The following is a 19114-nucleotide window of genomic DNA, read 5'->3' as shown; positions in this document are numbered from 1 at the left end:
GGATCCGCAAGTTATACGAATGAACGAGTTTATACAAGATAATGTGACAAGAATACTACGTAGTCAATCTTTTCAATGCTTTTGCTGTGTTGTCTTGTTTTTGGGTGTCTCGTTATATGACATATCCCCTCTCGCCATATCCTATGACGCTGTATCACTCCATCTCCCACCAAGAGAAGGTTGGAAGCCATGAAACACAATTGGTCACATGGGATTAATCACCAAGATGACAACCCCGTTCGCATACATACAAAAGGTGGACACCTCCAAAACGTGCGGAGAGGCCGAGCCAGGCCTATTCGGCAATACGGCACCGCTGTGCTTCTCAGTGTAACTGCCGATCACCCCGGAATTTACGCTTATACCACTTTAACGTTAGGGTTTGACATAACATTTTAAGGCTCCTTGTTAAGCTTACCTTGCACTGTGAAATATGGGGCCATCACACCCACTGACTCTGCGGGGAGAGACAACTAACACCTAGAACCACCAGCAGGCTAGCAAGGGCAGAAGGGTAGAACACTTTTTTCACAGTCCCCGCTTACGCTGTAACTCACTACGGAGAAAACAGAAACAAGTGGAGGCAGAATTGGGGGAGATACATGCCGAGTCTCCATCTCGATAAGTGACCTTGGCGTTGGAGGTGAAAGGTATTGGCGTTTTCTTGGTTACATCTACAAGTCTACTGGGCCTGAGGGTGCACTTGGAGGTGTAGCCATGACCCATGACGATGTTGGTTTAATCCCTCGTTGGTCCATGCTTACATGCATCGTCTGTCTGAGTTAGGATTGTTCTGGAAGTTGATCGCCGTGGCACTTCTGTAACATCGCTCCTCTTTCGCCAGTCACTTTTGCAGTCCGACTGTTTTTCTTGGTTGGCGATCATTTCGACGGGATGACCTCACAAAGTGCGTCTTGGCTGACTCGGGAAATATTCGCCTTGGCGCCGAGACGCTTTCTCGATGAGGAAATCCGTCGCATCGCAGCCGACTTCATTCATTGTTGACCAACGGTTTATCTTCTGGCATGTTTGTCGCTAAAGACCAGCCAAGTTATCGCGAGACGCTATGGACGACTACTAGAGATAAGAGACAACATAAGAATGTCAAAGCTTTACGAGTCAAGTCTCCCGAGTTAATCTTCCCTCCGTCTTTCCCCCAAGTGAACAAGGATTCCCTCCTCGGTTGGAGATTGAATCGCGGGGCTAGGCTGCATCTGCTTCTTTAGTCACAATCTCCGATCAGCATTAACCCAACAAAGTAATTGGCTGGAAAAGTCGACGCACTCTTCATCGCACTGATTGGTTCTTAACCCGCAAAGTCTCGACGTTCTAGTGGCGGCTCGTACGATATCTCCAACCTCCACTTGAGGGGAACGATGCCTCTAGCTTGGGGTTTCGAATGCCCGAGGTTAATGCAATATTGACTTCGTACTGAGATCCGGGGTATCTGGGGCTGTTACGCTTGTTCAACAGTGGGAGATTAGGGTTCGTGTCAGAGACAACGCATGGGAAATGTCGGGAGCACAATGTAACAGAGCCCAAAGTGCTACAGTTCCAGACCCCGACGATGCATCGAGACTGGAGACACAAACGAAAATCTCCTATCATCCCAAGCGCCCGCACCTCTAGCGTTTTCGAGAACATTTCCCAATTATAACTCATACAGCTCTTCTCCACGCGTTGGCAACCTTCTTCTCCAAATTGTGGCAAACTTACCCCTGCCAATACGTGGAATGCTTCCGCTTATACCTTGATAAGCATGTATGCTTTTTATTCGGATCATTTCGGAATGTGGGAGAATGGTATCATGATAGAAGTTTTGTTATCATGAAAAAGGGAATGAGCTGTTTTGATGTCTGTTTTGAGTGATCTTCCCCATAAAGAAGCTCAGATGTTTCCGTAGGTCCGAGATCTTAAATCTCAACCCCATCATCTGAATCTTTCTCCAGGTGTTAACCATGTCCATCATACCACAGCTGCAGACTCCCCAGAATATGGTCCTCAGATCACCTGATTTGAGATACAGCTGAGATGAATCCTTCGTTAATCTTGTGTTATGGGGCTGTGATCAGATGTTAGCTGTGCATTGGAGACGCTTTGACTCCAACTTCGTAAACGCGCGGAACTGGGATTCCGTGGCAAGAGATAGTCTGATACTGGGGTCATGTTGTTGTGATTCGACGGTGATGTGATTTGGGGTAATGGTTCCAGACTATCGTTGAGGCATTATGGAGTAGTGTCTAAATTGTGAGCTAGGTATGTCACCCTCGTGGCTTAAAGTTTATGCTCGAGCCTTCAGTTAGTGACGGAGACTAGTCATCCCTTGTAATACTCTCTGGACCAAACAGCAGGGTTGGACGCGAAGCAAGGTCGGTTGCGCAAGATCGAAACCATCCCAGCTATCTCCACTGACATTCAGACGACAAGTCTAGAAGACCATGTCCCGAGACATCCGAAGCTTCTAGACTGAACTATCTTGAGTGCACTACACGTGGTGTTATTGGAATTGTTTCACTGGTTTCAAGCCACTGAATTATGTATGGTTGAGTCGCCGCTTCGGTTCGTGATACCTGCTTGGTAAAAGACGGTGCGGGCGACGAATTACAATCCTTGGCATCTCATCTGTCCCACCGTCCCGGGCAAGACGAAAATGGGCGGTAAATACACGGCTTGTCGTTATCTCTTTGACTGTTTTCTATGAGTCAGTCCGAGGAGAAAATGGTGTCAAGTATTCAAGGTGTCTGTAAGTTAGCGTCAGTGCTTGGTTGAAGTAGAAACGAGCTCTCTAAGTTGATAACCCTTGTATAGCGAGTTAGTATTAAAGAGTGATAAACAATGAGAGTGCCACGATGTGAGGAATTACTTGATATGAAGGCGTTAGATCAGTCTATGTATCTCAAAGCCTTGATACTGAGAGAGAACAGCGCAACTACATTTTTCTTGAGATACATAACAGCATGTGATAGTTTATAGCTCGAAGGATAGACCCGCGTGGTAACCTTTGTTTACCTCTCTTCAAAGCCCTTTGAAGTCCTCTTGTCTACCTCTGTTACCTACTTGGATTTCTCAAGTCGGTTTCTTGTGCTGAGGGTCTAGGTTAAGCGATTTGAGGAGAATACTCCTTAAAGTGACTCAACTCACGAATAAGAAGTTCACCAGCACTGAACCGACGTTTTTAAGTTGCTGGAAGTGAACTGCATAATTTTCAAATGGCCACAAGGCGTCTTTGCCAGAATGATACCTCACAGAAGCGCCATTTCAGCTCATCACCTTCACGCATTCCTAGCTGACGTTTCCTCATTGGCGTGACATTTTATCTTTCGACAAGGCTAGAGAAGATACAGCATACGAAATCACAATAGACTCCCTGATAATAAAGAGACATCTTATTTCCTTGGGTACTTTTGAATTACAACAGAGTCCCACTGTTCGTTTCTTGTCAGATTTCTGTAGCAGATGAGGGAGAGCATTTCACTAGCAAACCAACAATGGAACTCGTGATATTCCACGTGAGTCCCTCTGGACGTGAACAAAGCTCAAAATAATATGGGTCTTTGTCAATACGCAAACACACTGTATCATCTTCTATTTAAAAACTGTGCCAACTCGAAGTCATAGCAAATAATCCTACCGCTTGGATTTGTGGCCTAGCTAGCCTTACGATACCCTTCTAGTCACAGTTGAAAAGAACGAAGCTTCGATTTGATCCTTCGGTCTTGAGTCGGAAATTTACTAAATACCACACCAATAAGAGTAACACTACTCTCCGCAAAACACCAACGTCATCAGTTGTGATCTTCACCGACGCGCGTCTGACTGGCTGCTTCGTTTCCTTTGAACGCTACGAATATTCTGATTGGTTGGAACATGAAACTAAACATCCTTCGAAACAAGTGTAGATCCTTCGCGTTGTAGGATTATACGAAAATCGGCAATTTCCAAAAGCGTCATTGGCCGCGGCGTTAGAAATGTTAGTAATTACCCAGTATTAGACTTTGATCAGCTTGAGCAAGCGCATTGATCATGTAATTACTACCGAGAAGGAGCGAAACTTATGGGGCTTTCAATAGCATAGAAGTTGCGATCATCCCTTGGATGTTCTACCGTGACTTTTAGAGTAATCATTTTCTTCAATATGCTCAGTCTACTCGTGAAAGCGACAACATGCATCGCTTTGCTATTATGCCTGACTTGGTATGGGCAGACTCATTTTTATCGTGACCCTGGTAGTGTCTTCTTCGACAAGGCACGAGCATACGAGACACGGTACTCCGAACATCGCAAGGCCCAAGTTGAGAAGCTAATAAACTCGTACCCGGAGCTGAAAAAGCCGGCTCTGGGCAAGGCACGAAATGGAAACAAACTTCTCTGCGTAGCACTGAGCTCTGTGAAGCGTGAGACACAATACCTCCCCGTATGTGCTATCCCAAACAAACACCTGTGCTCAGGCTCATTAGAATAACAGACGACAATAGGGAGTATGGTACACAGCCTCGTGAAGGAAGAACGAGACGATCTACATATATCTGTCCTGATAGCGGAAACCGATCCGAGACGCCATCCGGGCTGGAACCACCAATGGCTAAACCGTGCGGCCGACGACATCTTTACCTACGATCTCAACGATACACAAACGAAACACCTGAACGACCTCGAACAAAATGGACGATATCAAGAAAAAGGCGTCTTCGATTACACTTACGCCCTTGAACGATGTTACGCCACCGGCGCATTATATGTTGGCATGTTTGAGGATGACATCATTCTTGCCGAGGGATGGTTTATGAGATTTCTACAAGGACTGTCACAGATATCTGACTCTGGCAACTGGCTCTTCATGCGTCTTTTCAACCAAGAGAGATCAACAGGGTGGTCGAGTCGGGAGATTGGCGGAAACAACGAATTCTTGATTATCCTAGGCATTGACATAGGAATCGCAGCCTCGGTGTGGTTTGTACGTCGACAATGGCGAGGTTCACGCAAGTATCTTGACCTGGAGACACTCGCGGTAACAGCCTTTATACTGGTACCGGGACTGATAGTACTGCTGTACCAGTCGGGAAAAGCATCACTATTTCCCCCGCCCCCTGGAGTATTCAAAGAACCTTTCGGATGTTGCTCGCAAGCAATGGTTTTCCCAAGAGCTAAGGTCCCCTTGCTGATTGGTAGCCTAAAGGAAAGGAGGGAAGGGCAGATAGACTTGATGCTCGACGAGATTGCTTCGAGCAATGGTCTTGATAGATATGCTTTATATCCAGTTCAGGCACAGCATATTGGTGAGTTTACCAGACAGTATTAAAGATCACCAGCTAAAAACTTTCAAGGAATCGATTCAGCAAGAAAGACAACAAAAGACGAAGCCCAAGCCATCTGGAGCATGGCCTTTGAAAATCAGAACCCCAGAATTCTCAAGAAAGAGCACAGCAAACTCCTTGAAAAGTACGAATTATGGCGTGAGAAGGTTGAGCAAGATGCTCTCGACTCTATGTATCTCGATGAGTTATCATAGTATTTACCAGGCAATACAGTTAGCCCTCAAGTGAGGTTTTTTTCAACCAGGTAGAACTTGATTTTAGTATCGACTTTCACTTGTGCACTCGTAGCAGCTCTTAGCTGATGCCGAACGTGATATGTATTTGCGCTATATCTTATAAGAATCTAAGGCACCTGGTAGTAAAATAGCAGTTGTTGCGTTTCTAACATCTTGAGGTAGGCTAGGCCGCTAGAATAAGTTTGCCGGCATCGCCTACGTAACGCATGGAGATTTCGAGGATATGTTAATAGAGTAAGAGACCACCAGTAGACAATTATGTTGAAATTTCTTTTGTCGAAAATTCCTTTGCAAAGCCTGTAACTCGGCGCATTTCGGTAGCTTCATCCTCGGAGCATTTATAGACTCGGCGAGTATACTGACTAAGAATAAGGCTACTGTTATGCCTATGCTGAATTATCCGCCGGTCATTTTAAATCACACCAATAGGGCGGATGAAACATTCAGCATAGACAACAAGCAGATTCTGGTGTTTCATGATCCAGAAGAAGCAAAGATTCATCTTGAAAGGATGAGTTTCATAGAAACCAACGCAAAGGTTCCGGCTGATCGGCTCATGCGCCAAGAATGTCACTTCGATCAAAGAATCCTAAAGGAGCAACTCCTTCATGCTGCTTCGTCTATTAGTGGATAGTCCGTGCCAGATTAATCTTTTAAAGTTTCGCCTTGCGGGACGGAAAAATTACCATGTTGCAAGCTAGCCTGTCAAACCAAAATACGACGATCGTTCCCTCTATCAACAGTAGTATGAGTCTTTGCTTAAGATGGCAGAACCCACTTTGTCTTCAAGAGGTTTCTGCTTTCCTGTTAGAGACCCTTGGCCGTTGTCAATGTGGATGCTCTCCACAACTGTTGGATCGTGGAGTTGAGGCTAAAATGAGGGTTATTCAGCATCCCACTTCATCGCGGTCAAGACGGGATGAATAGTGGAGTATGGGATGTTCGCGATATGAGAGAGTGAATTGTATCATTCATGCAATCAATGAGGCTCTTCACCGTCTCGACCGGCTATTCTGGAGAGCCAGGGCTTGGCATAGTCATGTTTTGTTGATACCATCAGAAAGGATCGCAGGAGCAGAAGAAAATGATTTTCAAGTGTTGGACAATAAACCTGACAGCCACAATCTTCATACTAATGACGCCTATAGTTGCCTAGTCTAGACTAACAATAAATCCTCGGCGAATATTTCCTCTTCCTCTCCTTGGTTTGATGGATCTTATCAATCTGATCAAGACATCAACCCCCACGAGTGTCACAGGCTAGATCCGAGAAGGCATAGCAGTGCCCACTCTTCATTAACCTCGGGGCATGAAGCTCCACCAGCAAACTCAAGGACATGCCATAACCGAAGTCTTGTCTGTGGGTGTCTTGGGCCGCGTATTTCCATTTATCCAGACGTGTTTCCTCTTTCTGTTGGTCCTGATGTTTTGACTCGTCTTTCACTCATCACCTCACTCTTTATTCTCTTAGCCTAGGTGCTATAGTCATTCTTTCTATAACCTCCGGCAGGTCAATCCATTCATTATGCGTACCTCAACTATCATAGCCTCTCTGGCGGCTGCCGTCTCCGCCTATGAGCCCTGGCTCAACGAGCCTGACACTGGTCTTGACACTTACCTCGCCAGCACCGACTGGACCGAGGGCAGCCGTCCTCTTCTCAAAGATATCCGAGGCGTTCCAGACTTCGATTTTGCTGCCCGTCAAGTCTTGACTGATCAGCAGTACGCTTTCTATCGTACTGCTGCTGCAGGAGAGTGGGCCTACCGCAACAACCTCAAGGTCTGGGAGAAAGCTAGACTTCGACCTCATCAGCTCGCCAGCGTGAAGGGCCTCAACGAGACTCTTGGTGTTACTATCCTAGGCCATAACTTCAGTGCTCCAATCTTCATCTCACCTGCCGCTCGTGCTGGCTATGGTGACTCTGACCGTGGTGAACTCAACTTTGTTGACGCAGCTGCTGATGAAGATATTCTCTATGTTGCTGCTCTCTATGCCACCAAGACTATTGAAGAAATTGGTGCTCAACGCAAGAAGCGTGGAAACACTATCTTCCAGCAGATCTACTCTAATGCCAACCTCTCTGTTACTTGGGATGCCATGAAGCGTGCTGAGGACCAGGGCGTCAAGGCATTTGTCTGGACTATTGATGCTCCTGCTACATCTACTCGTCACCGAGCTGCTCGCTATGACACTACCAATGCGTATGTTCACATTCTCACAATACCAACAATAACTAACAAACTTCAGTAATGGTGCCACTTCTGTTCTAAGCTGGGATCTTTTCAACGAGATCAAGTCTCACACCAAGCTTCCCATCATCCTCAAGGGTATCACAACCACCGAGGACGCCCTTCGTGCTGTTGAGGCTGGTGCTGATGGTATCTGGCTCTCAAACCACGGTGGTCGTCAAGTCGACTACTCTCCCTCTCCACTTGAGATTGCATATGAGCTTCGACGCAACGCCCCTGAGATCTTCAAAAAGACCGAAGTTATCGCCGACAGCGGTGTCCGTTACGGAAGTGATGTTATTAAGCTGTTGGCTCTTGGAGTCAAGGCTGTTGGTCTCGGACGTCCGTAAGTTCTACTTTCATCAATCACTTAAGGACTTCTGCTGATATTCGTGAAGTTTCATGTACTCCAACGTCTACGGCGTCGAGGGTCCTAAGAAGCTTATCCAGATTCTCAAGACTGAGATTCTTGCGGATGCTGCTCAGATTGGTATCACTGATCTTCACAACATCCCTTCCAAGGTGGTAAGTTTAGTCAATTCTTAGGACAGAGACCAGCCTAGCTAACAAATACAAGCTCAACACTCGTGCCCTCGAGCGCGATGTTTACCTCATGGACGAGAACTAAGATTTTTCGCCGCCCCAAGAGACGCATTTATGATATTTACATGTACATATCTTTGCAGTGGATAAATATCTGAAATTGGAAACACTTCTTGTCTAGGCGTAGTTCCCCATTAGTAAAGCATTGCTAGCACTAGTTGATTGGTCAGAATACCGAGCTGCATGGTGGCTTGCTGACTATCATGTGCCACGTCTCTAGACTTTCACTTCTTAAATTAACGACTCCATGTTTGAAGTCTCCCAGAAGCACAAAAGTAACCGCCCAAGGGGCGCTAGCCATGGAGTGTAGAACCTCCGTCGAATGGAGGTGCCATGTTTGCCGCCGCATACCATGGAACCTCGAAGAATGGCAGACGTCGGCTGCTATTCAGCATCACGACTCTTTCGACGCCCTTGAGATCTCCGCTGACGGAGGTTGCTGTCTCTGCCGTAGTTTTCGTGCTACGGTATACTATAGTCTCAGAACCATAGGCTTAAAGTCCCCTCCGGCAGGTCCCTGTTTCCTATGGTTGCCCACGAAAAGTTACGTCGGGTTATCAGGAAGAGGGGATAATCTCGATGCGAGTAATTGGCCTGTAGTCTGCAGATTCTATGTTGGAGATATTCTGTTTCTCCTTTCGATATCCGTACATCTCATTAGAGCAGATGAAGAAAATACAGTAAGTCAAGGGGATCACACATGGCACTCTAAGAAATTAACGGAACGTCAGAAGGCTGCACCAATATCATTAGAAATGGCCTTGGAGCCGGACTTGAAAGAAGAGCTTTGCGATCAAATTCACGATTGTATCAACAAACGTGGCGTTCACCAAGAATGCGACGTCGGGTGGTTTCGTCAAGATCTTAAACCAAATCCACCAACACGCCTCATAGATGTTGATACCAATGATCCCAGTATTGTTCGACTCATCGTAACCGCCGAGGATTTGCACAAAGACTTCATCCCTAAGTATCTGACGCTCAGTTATTGCTGGGGCTCTACCAATGGACACGCAAAAACTACCCGAGCAACAATAGCTGCAAGGCGCGAAGGGATCGCAGTACATAGCCTCCCGAAGACTATACAAGATGCTATACAACTTACGCGGCTATTGAAGTTTCGATACTTGTGGATTGATGCTATATGTATCATTCAATCAGATCTTGACGATGTGTACCTTGACGATTGGAACACAGAAGCACCGCGCATTGGATCGTACTACCTACATTCTAAATGCCTCATCTCGGCGTCCGCTGCTTCGGATAGCAGCCAGGGGCTTTTTGTCAAGCAGAATGCTCGAAGGTATCCTCTGAGAACGTGTGCACTGGCTTTCAGAAATGAAAAGCAAGAGTATATCTGTCTCTCTGTACCAAGGCCATCGCCTTCAGAAGATTGGTCCGCTGAGCCGCTGAGATCAAGAGGATGGTGTTTACAAGAGGCTGTTCTGTCACCCCGTATCCTCCATTGGTCCAAGCATGCCCTGATATGGCAGTGTCACGGAACAACGAAAAGTCCTACTTATGGATATGATTTGAACACCGCCCGAGATATACGAACCAGCCAATCTCATATCAGTTTTGCTCAAGAACCAGACCATGCTATGGCGATTGCATGGACGGAGCTTATCTCACGATACTCTAAGATGCATTTCACCTACGAGACTGATCGACTCGTTGCAATTCAAGGCTTGGCTAACCGACTTGTTGACCTTCACGGTGGCGAGTACTTTGCCGGAGTGTTTTGTTCACACCTTGCTGATGGGTTGCTATGGAAGAATTCGTACGACAAGGCTCACAATGCACTGGCCGGAGTTCCCACCTGGTCTTGGGCTACGAGGTGCCTCAATATTTGGTTTCTTCCAGTCTCACATTCTTTCATACGGTCTACGAAACCAAATGTCTTCCCGTACAACCGTAGCCCCATAAATCTCGATACTCCCGAGAAACGTGCTCTTCGATTCGAAGCTCCACTGCTCAACATAAACCTGGGAAGACCTTTCACGGAAACCGATATCGTTTCAACAGTGCAAAGACCTGTGTTTTCATGTCACGTCAGCTTCACAGAAGACAGTGAAGACGAATACGTCGTGAATTTTGAATACGATGCAGAAAGACTTATGCCCGAGAGATTTGATATGCTAGAGGTGCTTTTTCTCGGACTGCATGTGCTTCATAAATTGCGGGGATATATCAGTCCGAGTGAGTTTGAAGAGTCAACTGTTGTTGATCCTGATACTATAGTATCATGTGAAGGGATCCTCTTGCGAAAGGCAGGCCAATACTATGAGCGTATTGGGAGGCTTGATTTTGATATGCCCAAGAATTACAAACGCCGGACAAGCTTGAAGAAGCTGATGGACAGTAATAGAAAGAACGTTTGCCTTATATAGATATCTTAACATAATATTCGGCTTGATAAAAAGACCTGATAGTCTGAGAAGATAGCCCGATGTTGTTCTTTTCTTAGGCCGGAAATTACAGTCTCCTCTGACTGAGAGAATAGAGCGGAATTCCTGACATCATAGAATGGATCGACCCTTATCAGCCTCGGCTTTTCATTTCGTCAGAGGCTGTGCGAACTTACAGCCCCATCGAGGTAGAGCTGAGGCTCTGCTCTAAACCCATTTGGGCGTCATGTTGCGATACCCTTGTAAAGCCAAGAACTACATCTCAACATCTGACCAATCAGACGAAGCGCAGCATGCTACCAAGTTCAGTAAGGTCAATATCGCCTTGACAAAGTCAGAGTTTCGGTATAAGTCTGGGCTTGTCATTGGCTATTTATTGGTATTTCGGTATCTGAGCCACTGAGAACAGGCGGAGCTGAGACGTTTAATGCTTGCTGATCTTGACAGCGGAATTAAGCTTGTCCACTACGTCTTGGCTTCTTAACATAGCGATGACATGGTCAAAGATGAGGTGGCTACTGTATAAATAGCTCTGACTCTCCCTGAATCTCGATTATGTTACAATATCATCAGTAAATATCATGGTTTCCTGCAAATTTCTTACAGCCGCTCTTTGTGCGGGAGCAACGCTCGCACTTCCGCAATCTAAAACCCCCAGTAACCCAACCGCTACCATAGACAACGGCATCATAATAGGAACTTCAACATCAATTCCTAACTCCAAGACCAAGGTCAATCAATTTCTCGGAATCCCCTTCGCTGAAAAGCCTATCCGCTTCAGTCCCCCAACACCAGCCAAATCATGGGATACTCCCCACAATGCCACCGTTTACAAGCCCGCTTGTTTTATGAAGTTTAACTATCCCGAAGAACGACGGAATCGAACGATTGAGATTTTTGCTACACCTGGACCGCCAGCAGGGACTAGTGAAGACTGCTTGAACTTGAACATTTATGCTCCTGCAGGTGCAAAGGCCGGTTCAAAGCCTGTTGCGTTCTGGATTCATGGAGGAAGTTTCAGTCATGGGTCTGGATCTTTGCCTTATTATGAAGGATCCAAGATGGCAGGCTATGAAGACCTTGTTGTCGTTACTGTCAATTACAGGACCAATATCTTTGGATTTCCTGAAACCTACGATTTGCCTAAGGGACAGTGGAATCTTGGGTGAGCAAGATGAAGCATTTCAACTGTACTTTTATACTGACGTATCACAGCTTCCTTGACCAACGACTAGCCCTTACCTGGGTCCAAGACAATATCGCTGCCTTTGGAGGAGATCCCAAGAAAGTCACCATCTTTGGTGAAAGTGCCGGCGCAGGAAGTGTCGATGACCTTATCACGGCTCCACCAGATCCTCTCCCTTTCCGTGCAGCTATTCTTCAGTCTGGTTCTGCCTCAACAAACGTCACACCCACTGGCTCTTGGAAGAATGCAACCAAGCTAGCTGGTTGTGACAAAGGCGACTTTGATAAAGTCCTCAAGTGCATGCGCGAGGTCCCCGCCGCCAAGCTCAAGGATATTATCGAAAGGGGCATGCTCGATTTTGCACCTCTCAGCGATGACGGGGTCACTCTATCAAACTATCCCCGCGACATCCGACTCGAGTCCAAGGATAATCCAAAGCTCATGGCTCGAGTTCCTGTCATGTTAGGCACAACAGCAGATGAGGCAAGAATCCCCGACTTCATGAACATCACCGTAAAGAATGCTCTGAAAACCTTGGCCCCTGGGATAAGTGACTTTCAAGTCTCGGTACTCAAGTTCTTCTACCCTATTGGATCTCCCGGCATCAACAACGAATTTGATCAGGTCACTAGGATGGCCACAGAGATTGGCATGCAGTGTCCCATTCGGTATGTCGCGGAGGACTTTGCGGAGACTGGTATCAAGACTTGGCGATATATCTACAATGCCAGCTTTGGCAATACTGAGATCTTCATGGGCAGTGGAGCATACCACTCCGCTGAGATTCCAACTCTCTTTGGGACATTTCCCGAGAAAGGTGCTACAGACTTTCAAGAGAAGTTGAGTAGAGAGATGCAGAAGGCTTGGGGTAAGTTCATCAGAGATCCCACTAATGGACCTGGATGGGCGCAAGTTTCTAAGATCGGTGTATTTGGAGACGGGGTGAGACCTGAGTCTGGCAACAAACCAAAGAAGGGTATGAAAGTTGTAGACGCAAATATCATTGAGCCAAGATGCTTAATGTTCAAGGGAATTTGGGAGAAGGGCCAGACAAAGGCGTAATATCATTATTGGTGGATCAAACTCTGTAGAATTTGATAGTTGATTGATTTTCGATCAAAGCATTTCCCCGATTTATTTGGTTCTCTATATGTTTATAAAGATTCCTAAGGGTTAAATATCGGTCAGTCACATGGTAAGAGACCAGACATGTTCAGGTTAACATTTGACTTCCTAGTCGGCGTTGTGACCTAGTTATATGTCCAAAACTGACCCCCATTTTCAACTGCGTTGAGCTGGAACAGCGTCGTCTAATTCCAACTCTTTGTAAGCAGCAACCAAAGCATTTATATGCCTCTCCTCCGGATCCTCACTCATGCTCACGACAGTGATAGGATACTGCGACTTCGCATGACTGGCAATCAAAATCTTCACTGATTCTTGGTCCTGGTCCACGTCTGCCACACCCTGTAAGAGTCGTGGATCTCCTTGTTCGAGCGTACCATTCAGCAGACTAAATGTAGTCACTGCCAAGCAGCACGAGTTTGCCTGATCTCTTAGCCCTTTAAAAGCGAGAACAAGCGTAGATTGGAGGGCCTACTAAATCTGTGGTGGCTTTCCTCCCATTAAGCATCATTATCGGCCCGGCGTATGTGCTGGTTACACAGGCCACTCCACATTAATTTGGGTGTGGTGTCTCACTTCTATGACCTCAATTGGTGCAGCTACGCAGAGATAGGCTACTGGGCGCCGATGAAGCGATAGGGACAGTGAAATACATGGCTCGATTACACAGAAGAAGGACTGTTAGTGGTAAGCTAACAATTTAAGCCAAGGTACTTTTAATGTAAGTAGGATGCCTCATTGTCTCGGGTAGCCTCGTTTCGCGTATGTTCTGCTCAACAAACTGCCAGAGCTAAGTGATGCTTTGTCTGAAGATGAGTCTGGACTAGAGCCTGTATTTGGTCTTTCAAAGTCCCGTTTATATCCTCGTGTCTTCAGGATCATTCACCGGATCGAGAACACAAACCTGCGGCCCGCCCGTTCCACCTCCGCATCCGGAACCAAGCCGATCAAGACCTCACGTACGACGTCTGCCATGCTTCATCTGGCGAAAGATAAGCGAAGAAGCAGTGTTTCCACAGTTACCAATATCTAGCCAAGTAATGACAGAAGAACTGTATCTGTGTGGAAGTATAAGAAGCATGAATCTCGATCAGAGTGATAAGCCTCGGTTTGAGGCATCCTAGAAGCTGCAGTCACGACCTTTCAGACAGTCCATCGAATGTATTGATATTGAAACGTTGAGTTTTCAGTAAGGAACGGCCAACGTGACTTATATCTCTTGCTGACATCACCCTGAGACACAGCATCATCATCTGCAAACGGCACTATTCACAATGTTCATCAAGACAGTCATTATCTTATTGGCCTCCTTATCGCATGCAAAAGAAATTCTGCAGAGACGCCACGATGGATCATCACCTATCATAGATCAATTCCCATGGTCCTCCTTCCTCAACAAAACAGGCCTCGATCCGCTTCAATATCTCAAACCTCCATCTGACGACACACCCGAGACACTCGCCTGCACCACGGCAAGACCTCCAATGTCAGACATTCGGGCATCACTAACGATAACCAGGAACCTGGTCCCGATCGACTCGCCTGCCCAGTCGCCATAGCCGCATGGTCGAACCTCGCCGATGCAGAACAGTACATCTACATCCCATTTGACCAATGCCTATCCGCAACAGAAGGAACATGCAGAACTGTTGCGTGCGCGCCCACAGGAAATCTTACTATCAAAAGCGATGAACTAACAGGACGAATGTGGAATCCCGTATCGACAAAGTGTGTGTTTGGTGGCGTTGGAGGAATATGGCAGAATGATGGGTCAACTTTGGTCATTGAGATGGGATACGCAAGTCAAGAATGAATCAACATGTATTCGTACTTTACAAAAAAGTCTAGCTGGTATTCGTATCCAATATCCTTACAAAACCAATATGCCTTTCCCAACCTTGCGCCAAAAGAGGTATCTCCAAGTAATCCCATCCAAAGATCAAATCGCTTTCATAATCATTTTGTTCGTCCTTTCACGCTGCAGCAGCACTGACAGCTCCGGTCATAGAAGGGGGTGCTCCGGGCAACTCCTCACTGGGGTCAAGTTCGCCCTTCATCTCCTCCTCGCCCTCCTCGACCTTCTTCTCGGTCGTCTTCTTGCCCCCGGCGTCTCCAAGACCAATGATGTCGATCCATCGCCAGAACTCGACAGGGTTGTTGCCGCTCTTGTCAAAGATGGCTTGATCATTGTTGATGCCGTCTTTGCAGGGATCGCCGTTGGCTTCGTTGAACTTGTCGAGCTTATCGAACGAAGTACCGTCAACGAGGTCTCCAGCGAATGTACGACCGACGGGGACGTTGTTCTCGCGAAGCATCTGGAGCTGGGCGCGGAGGTTAAGACGAAGCGCTCGCTCGGGCTGTTCAGCCTTGAAGATCTTCTGCGTCAACCATGGGAACAAGATTCCAAAGTCGGACTGGTTGAGATGCGCAGAGTTGACGACGTAGAAGAAGTTTGGTTCTGACATCTTGTAGCCACTGGGTCGTTCGAAAAGCTGGGTTGTAACAACCTTGACGGTAGGATCTGGGCTTAGAACACGCGCCTTCATATGAAGATGGTCGGTCCACTTGAAGAAGTGCTCCGATTCGACTGCCAGAATAGCCTTTCCACCAGGGGCGCTGGCCTTGTCGGCATATGCAGGTAGCGGCAGATTGAACAGGGGTGCCGAGTTGGGAGCCATCAAGGGCATGCACCACATGTCGAGCAACATGACGAGTGTCTTCTCAGTGACCTGCTTTCGAATATCACTGCCCTCAGCAGGGACAAAGATGGGCTTCTCCATGGCAGCAACTTCTGGAACATCGGCGTAGTATGTGCTCTTGAGGAATTGTGTCATAGTAGCTGCTCCAAAGCTGTGGCCAGCGAAGATGATGCTGCCAGGCTCGTGGATATTGCATCGGCCGATGAATTGATCGAGGCTAGGGGTCGAGCGGTTCAGGTTGGTCAATTGTGTGCCATTGTCAACGGCGAGCATGGCTTGATGGATCATACCGAGCTCCCAGCATCGAATTCGGAGTTGGGCTTCGCGGGCTTGGTAGACTGCGGGGCTGACATCGTGTGAGATTTTCTCGTAGGGAACATGAATTCGGCCGTTGGAGGTAATGGTTCCGTTTTGCTTCTCGGGAACTCGAATGAAGCTTGCGACGGCGCTGCCATCGCGATGCTCAGGGCAGATGACGACGATACCGTGAGAGGCAAGGGAGCCTGCGATGTAAGAGTAGGAGTTTCGGCATCCTCCCAGGCCGTGGGAAAAGATCATGGTTGGCCATCGCTTGTTCTCGGTCGACGATTCGAGGAGTTTCGCATTCTTGTGGGCTGGGATCGTAGTATAGTGAAGATGTCGGGGCAGGAATCTGCAGATTGTCAGCGCAAGTCTTGGGAACGATGCAAATTCGGCGCACTCACGAAAGGAACTCTGCCAACATAGGCCCAATACCAAGAAACTTTGTGTATGCAACGAGATGCTGTCGCTGAGGATTGGGCAACCAGCTGATGTGCTTCTCGTGCGATTCGGGAACAGCTGGGTAGAACATGCGATACTGGACGGTATGAATCTTATCGACGCCCTCGGGGGCAGCGCTGGGCGCTTCAAGTTCAGAGATAGGAATCTCGACATCGACGGTGCCGACCTTGTAGGGCCCTGTGTACTCAGGGAATGAGGGAATGGGGCTTAAGCGCGAGAGGTAGGACATTTTGGAGGCGTTCATGGTGAAGGTTGATGCGACGGCGCGCAGAAATGAAGTGTCGCGTGTTCTGTATCAATCAAGGATGAAGAGAATGAAGAAATAATAATCGTTATGTAGGTTCAATAGTGATGGAAATTTTGTGCTTAGGAAGAGAAAAGACAGCGAAACTCCGTCGGCGATTGGATTGCTCGTACAATGCAAATAATCTAATTGTGGCTGTATCTCTTTGGTGACGTTTACACGGACGGGACGCTATGACAAGGGTACAGTACTTCTTTCACATGCAAGAAAATGAACAAACTATTCGCTGAAAGAGCCAGCAATTTCGACAAGAAAAAAAGGGGGAAGGCAAACAACATAAATAATTAAAAAGGAGTAAAAAAAGGTTTCACAGCATCATCGTCAGCATCATAAAACAAGGGGCAAGTCACGCGACAAAAAAACCTGCAAAGGCTTGGAAGCATTGATCTATTCCCATTTGGTGACCGAATTGGCTGCAAGTGTCTTGTGCACAGTTACCAAGATCTTCAAGAATTTTTGTAACTAAAAAAAAAAGTTGGGAGAGGGTCGACGTCATGATAAGATGTCATAGTCCCAGGCCGAGGCAGAAAAAGTCCGGAGATTCCGTAATTCTTGGCACTTTTGTTCGAGAATTCTCGTGGGTTTTCTTGCAGCCATTACGGGGATGATCGTCAGGTCCATCGGTCTCTCGGCCGAGTTTAAACGTCCGTGATAGCTTCGATGGTATCATTTGCAAACTCAATATGCAGATTCTGCTCTAGAGCTTACCCTCATGGACCGTAAACGTCGTAACATCGTCAAACCCTCTCTGTTCTTCCGGTGATAACATGAAGTCCCTTTCGAATCATCTCCTTGGATCCCCTTCGGGAATGCCCTCCATGATGTCCATTTTGTCGTTCTCCTCTCCATGGTCTGCAGTCCTTACAGAAATCATGCCCACACTCAAAGTAATCCCATCGCCATGGCTTAACATCCCGCTTGCAAACATGACCCTCATTAGGTCCCTTTCCACATCTGCAACACATCCATCCTCTCATCATGCACTCTTTATATGCACATCCGGCCTCTCCGCAGGGTCTTAGCGATCGAATAACGGTAAAGTCAACACTCCCGCACGAGCACTCTGAGCTGTTGGCGATTTCTTTTCTCGTCTTGCAGTCGATATATCGGGCTTTTTCTTCGTGCCCGCAGGCATAATGTATCCATTCGCAGGTGCACATTGTGTATCATTTCGTAGTTAGAGTTGAAGATGCAAGGAGCCCACCTGCGCGAGACAGAAAAGCAGCCCAGTGTTTGTAACCCGCGCAAATCTCCATTCAGTGACACAAAGATCTACGCGAATTCCTTGGATTTCGGCCGCGTCATTGTCCGTTTCTCGATCTTTGCATCACGCTCCATGTACGTCTCCACAAACGTTCCGAACGACCACTTAAACTCCTCCTCAGCTTTTACCTTGAATCCGAGCTTCTCGTACACCAGCTTTCCCTTGGGTGTAGCCTCAAGAAAGCATGGGAGACCATCTGTGTCTGCACGCTCAATGCCCCAGCGGAGAAGTAAAGTGCCCGCGCCTTTGCGTTGCCAGGTCTCGTGCGTGCAGATGACTTCAAGGTAATAATGAGGCCTATCGCCCATGAACTTGCGATGGCCTCGTGTCATAGCGCCAAAGAACTCGACGGCGAGATCACCATTTGCTGGCCATGCCTCGGCTGGTGGAGGATCTTGAATTGGGGCACCAGGCAGGGTCCATTTCGCTAGCGAGACTACCTTTTCGTCTTTTGAGTCTGGGGATGATTTGTGCGTGACGACGAGTAATTCACACAGAGGGTCTGCCATATCATCCGTGAAGGTCTTCTGAAAGAAGCGATTTGAGGCTTCAATGTCGGACGTGAAGATACGGCTTCCGATAGAGGTGTCACCAAAGGCTGAGTAATAGACCTGGCACATCTCAGGGATGTCCTCTGGGACAGCAGGGCGCAGCTGGAGAGGCATTCTGCGATAGTATAGCAAGCGATTCACTGAGTGTGAGGGAACACTGAAGATGATTCAGTGACAAAGCGGTGGCACGATTCATAAATATTGTAACACTGCTGAGCCGTCCTCTAGCATTGAATCGCAATAGGACATCCCCACAAGCGAATCCCAAGCGGAAAGTCTAGCGAGGTACCCTTGTCCAGCTTCACGGGAGAACTTGAAGATCAACTGCGCAATGTGAAGGGAAAGTGGCCATGTTGGAGTGTATGAAGATTCTTGAATCTGGTGAGGATCATAAAACGATGCCACAAAATGCAATAATTGGTGTTGAAAAGC

At 47.3% G+C, this 19114-nt stretch overlaps 7 protein-coding genes across 8 annotated transcripts; 5 read left to right on the top strand and 2 right to left on the bottom strand.

Annotated features, from left to right (window-relative positions):
• Positions 1-4135: 4135 nt before the first annotated feature.
• On the top strand, positions 4136-5509 carry FOIG_03735 (uncharacterized protein; the record flags this gene model as incomplete). Its single annotated transcript, XM_031201739.1, has 3 exons — positions 4136-4414; positions 4466-5276; positions 5325-5509. The coding sequence occupies 3 exons, from the start codon at positions 4136-4138 to the stop codon at positions 5507-5509; spliced, it is 1275 nt and encodes a 424-aa protein (XP_031069263.1).
• A 1419-nt stretch (positions 5510-6928) lies between these two features.
• On the top strand, positions 6929-8603 carry FOIG_03734 (uncharacterized protein). Its single transcript, XM_031201738.1, has 4 exons — positions 6929-7753; positions 7800-8126; positions 8179-8305; positions 8358-8603. Exons 1-4 carry the CDS (start codon positions 7077-7079, stop codon positions 8406-8408), a joined length of 1182 nt encoding a protein of 393 aa, XP_031069262.1. The 5' UTR covers positions 6929-7076; the 3' UTR covers positions 8409-8603.
• Positions 8604-9138: 535 nt separating this feature from the next.
• FOIG_03733 (uncharacterized protein) lies at positions 9139-10889 on the top strand (the record flags this gene model as incomplete). The annotated part of the gene is made up of 1 exon (XM_031201737.1): positions 9139-10889. The coding sequence occupies one exon, from the start codon at positions 9139-9141 to the stop codon at positions 10771-10773; it is 1635 nt and encodes a 544-aa protein (XP_031069261.1). The 3' UTR covers positions 10774-10889.
• Positions 10890-11312: 423 nt separating this feature from the next.
• On the top strand, positions 11313-13147 carry FOIG_03732 (uncharacterized protein). Its single transcript, XM_031201736.1, has 2 exons — positions 11313-11956; positions 12007-13147. The coding sequence occupies exons 1-2, from the start codon at positions 11373-11375 to the stop codon at positions 13037-13039; spliced, it is 1617 nt and encodes a 538-aa protein (XP_031069260.1). The 5' UTR covers positions 11313-11372; the 3' UTR covers positions 13040-13147.
• Positions 13148-14173: 1026 nt separating this feature from the next.
• FOIG_03731 (uncharacterized protein) lies at positions 14174-14999 on the top strand. 2 transcript variants are annotated; one of them, XM_031201735.1, is made up of 3 exons: positions 14174-14291; positions 14347-14574; positions 14622-14999. In XM_031201735.1, the coding sequence occupies exons 2-3, from the start codon at positions 14377-14379 to the stop codon at positions 14913-14915; spliced, it is 492 nt and encodes a 163-aa protein (XP_031069259.1). In that variant the 5' UTR covers positions 14174-14291; positions 14347-14376; the 3' UTR covers positions 14916-14999. The 2 variants fall into 2 exon arrangements, with proteins under 2 accessions (XP_031069259.1, XP_031069258.1); XM_031201734.1 differs by having other exon boundaries at positions 14174-14574.
• On the bottom strand, positions 14877-17218 carry FOIG_03730 (uncharacterized protein). The gene is made up of 2 exons (XM_031201733.1): positions 16506-17218; positions 14877-16453 (listed from the first exon to the last, which is right to left on the bottom strand). The coding sequence occupies exons 1-2, from the start codon at positions 16805-16807 to the stop codon at positions 15076-15078; spliced, it is 1680 nt and encodes a 559-aa protein (XP_031069257.1). The 5' UTR covers positions 16808-17218; the 3' UTR covers positions 14877-15075.
• A 31-nt stretch (positions 17219-17249) lies between these two features.
• On the bottom strand, positions 17250-19094 carry FOIG_03729 (uncharacterized protein). The gene has a single exon (XM_031201732.1). It carries the CDS (start codon positions 18794-18796, stop codon positions 18140-18142), a length of 657 nt encoding a protein of 218 aa, XP_031069256.1. The 5' UTR covers positions 18797-19094; the 3' UTR covers positions 17250-18139.
• Positions 19095-19114: the final 20 nt, after the last annotated feature.

The sequence above is a fragment of the Fusarium odoratissimum genome, assembly GCF_000260195.1.
Source record: "Fusarium odoratissimum NRRL 54006 unplaced genomic scaffold supercont1.4, whole genome shotgun sequence".
Lineage (NCBI taxonomy): Eukaryota > Fungi > Ascomycota > Sordariomycetes > Hypocreales > Nectriaceae > Fusarium > Fusarium odoratissimum.
Note: the sequence above shows the minus strand (reverse complement) of the source record. Positions and strands in the feature narration are given on the sequence as shown.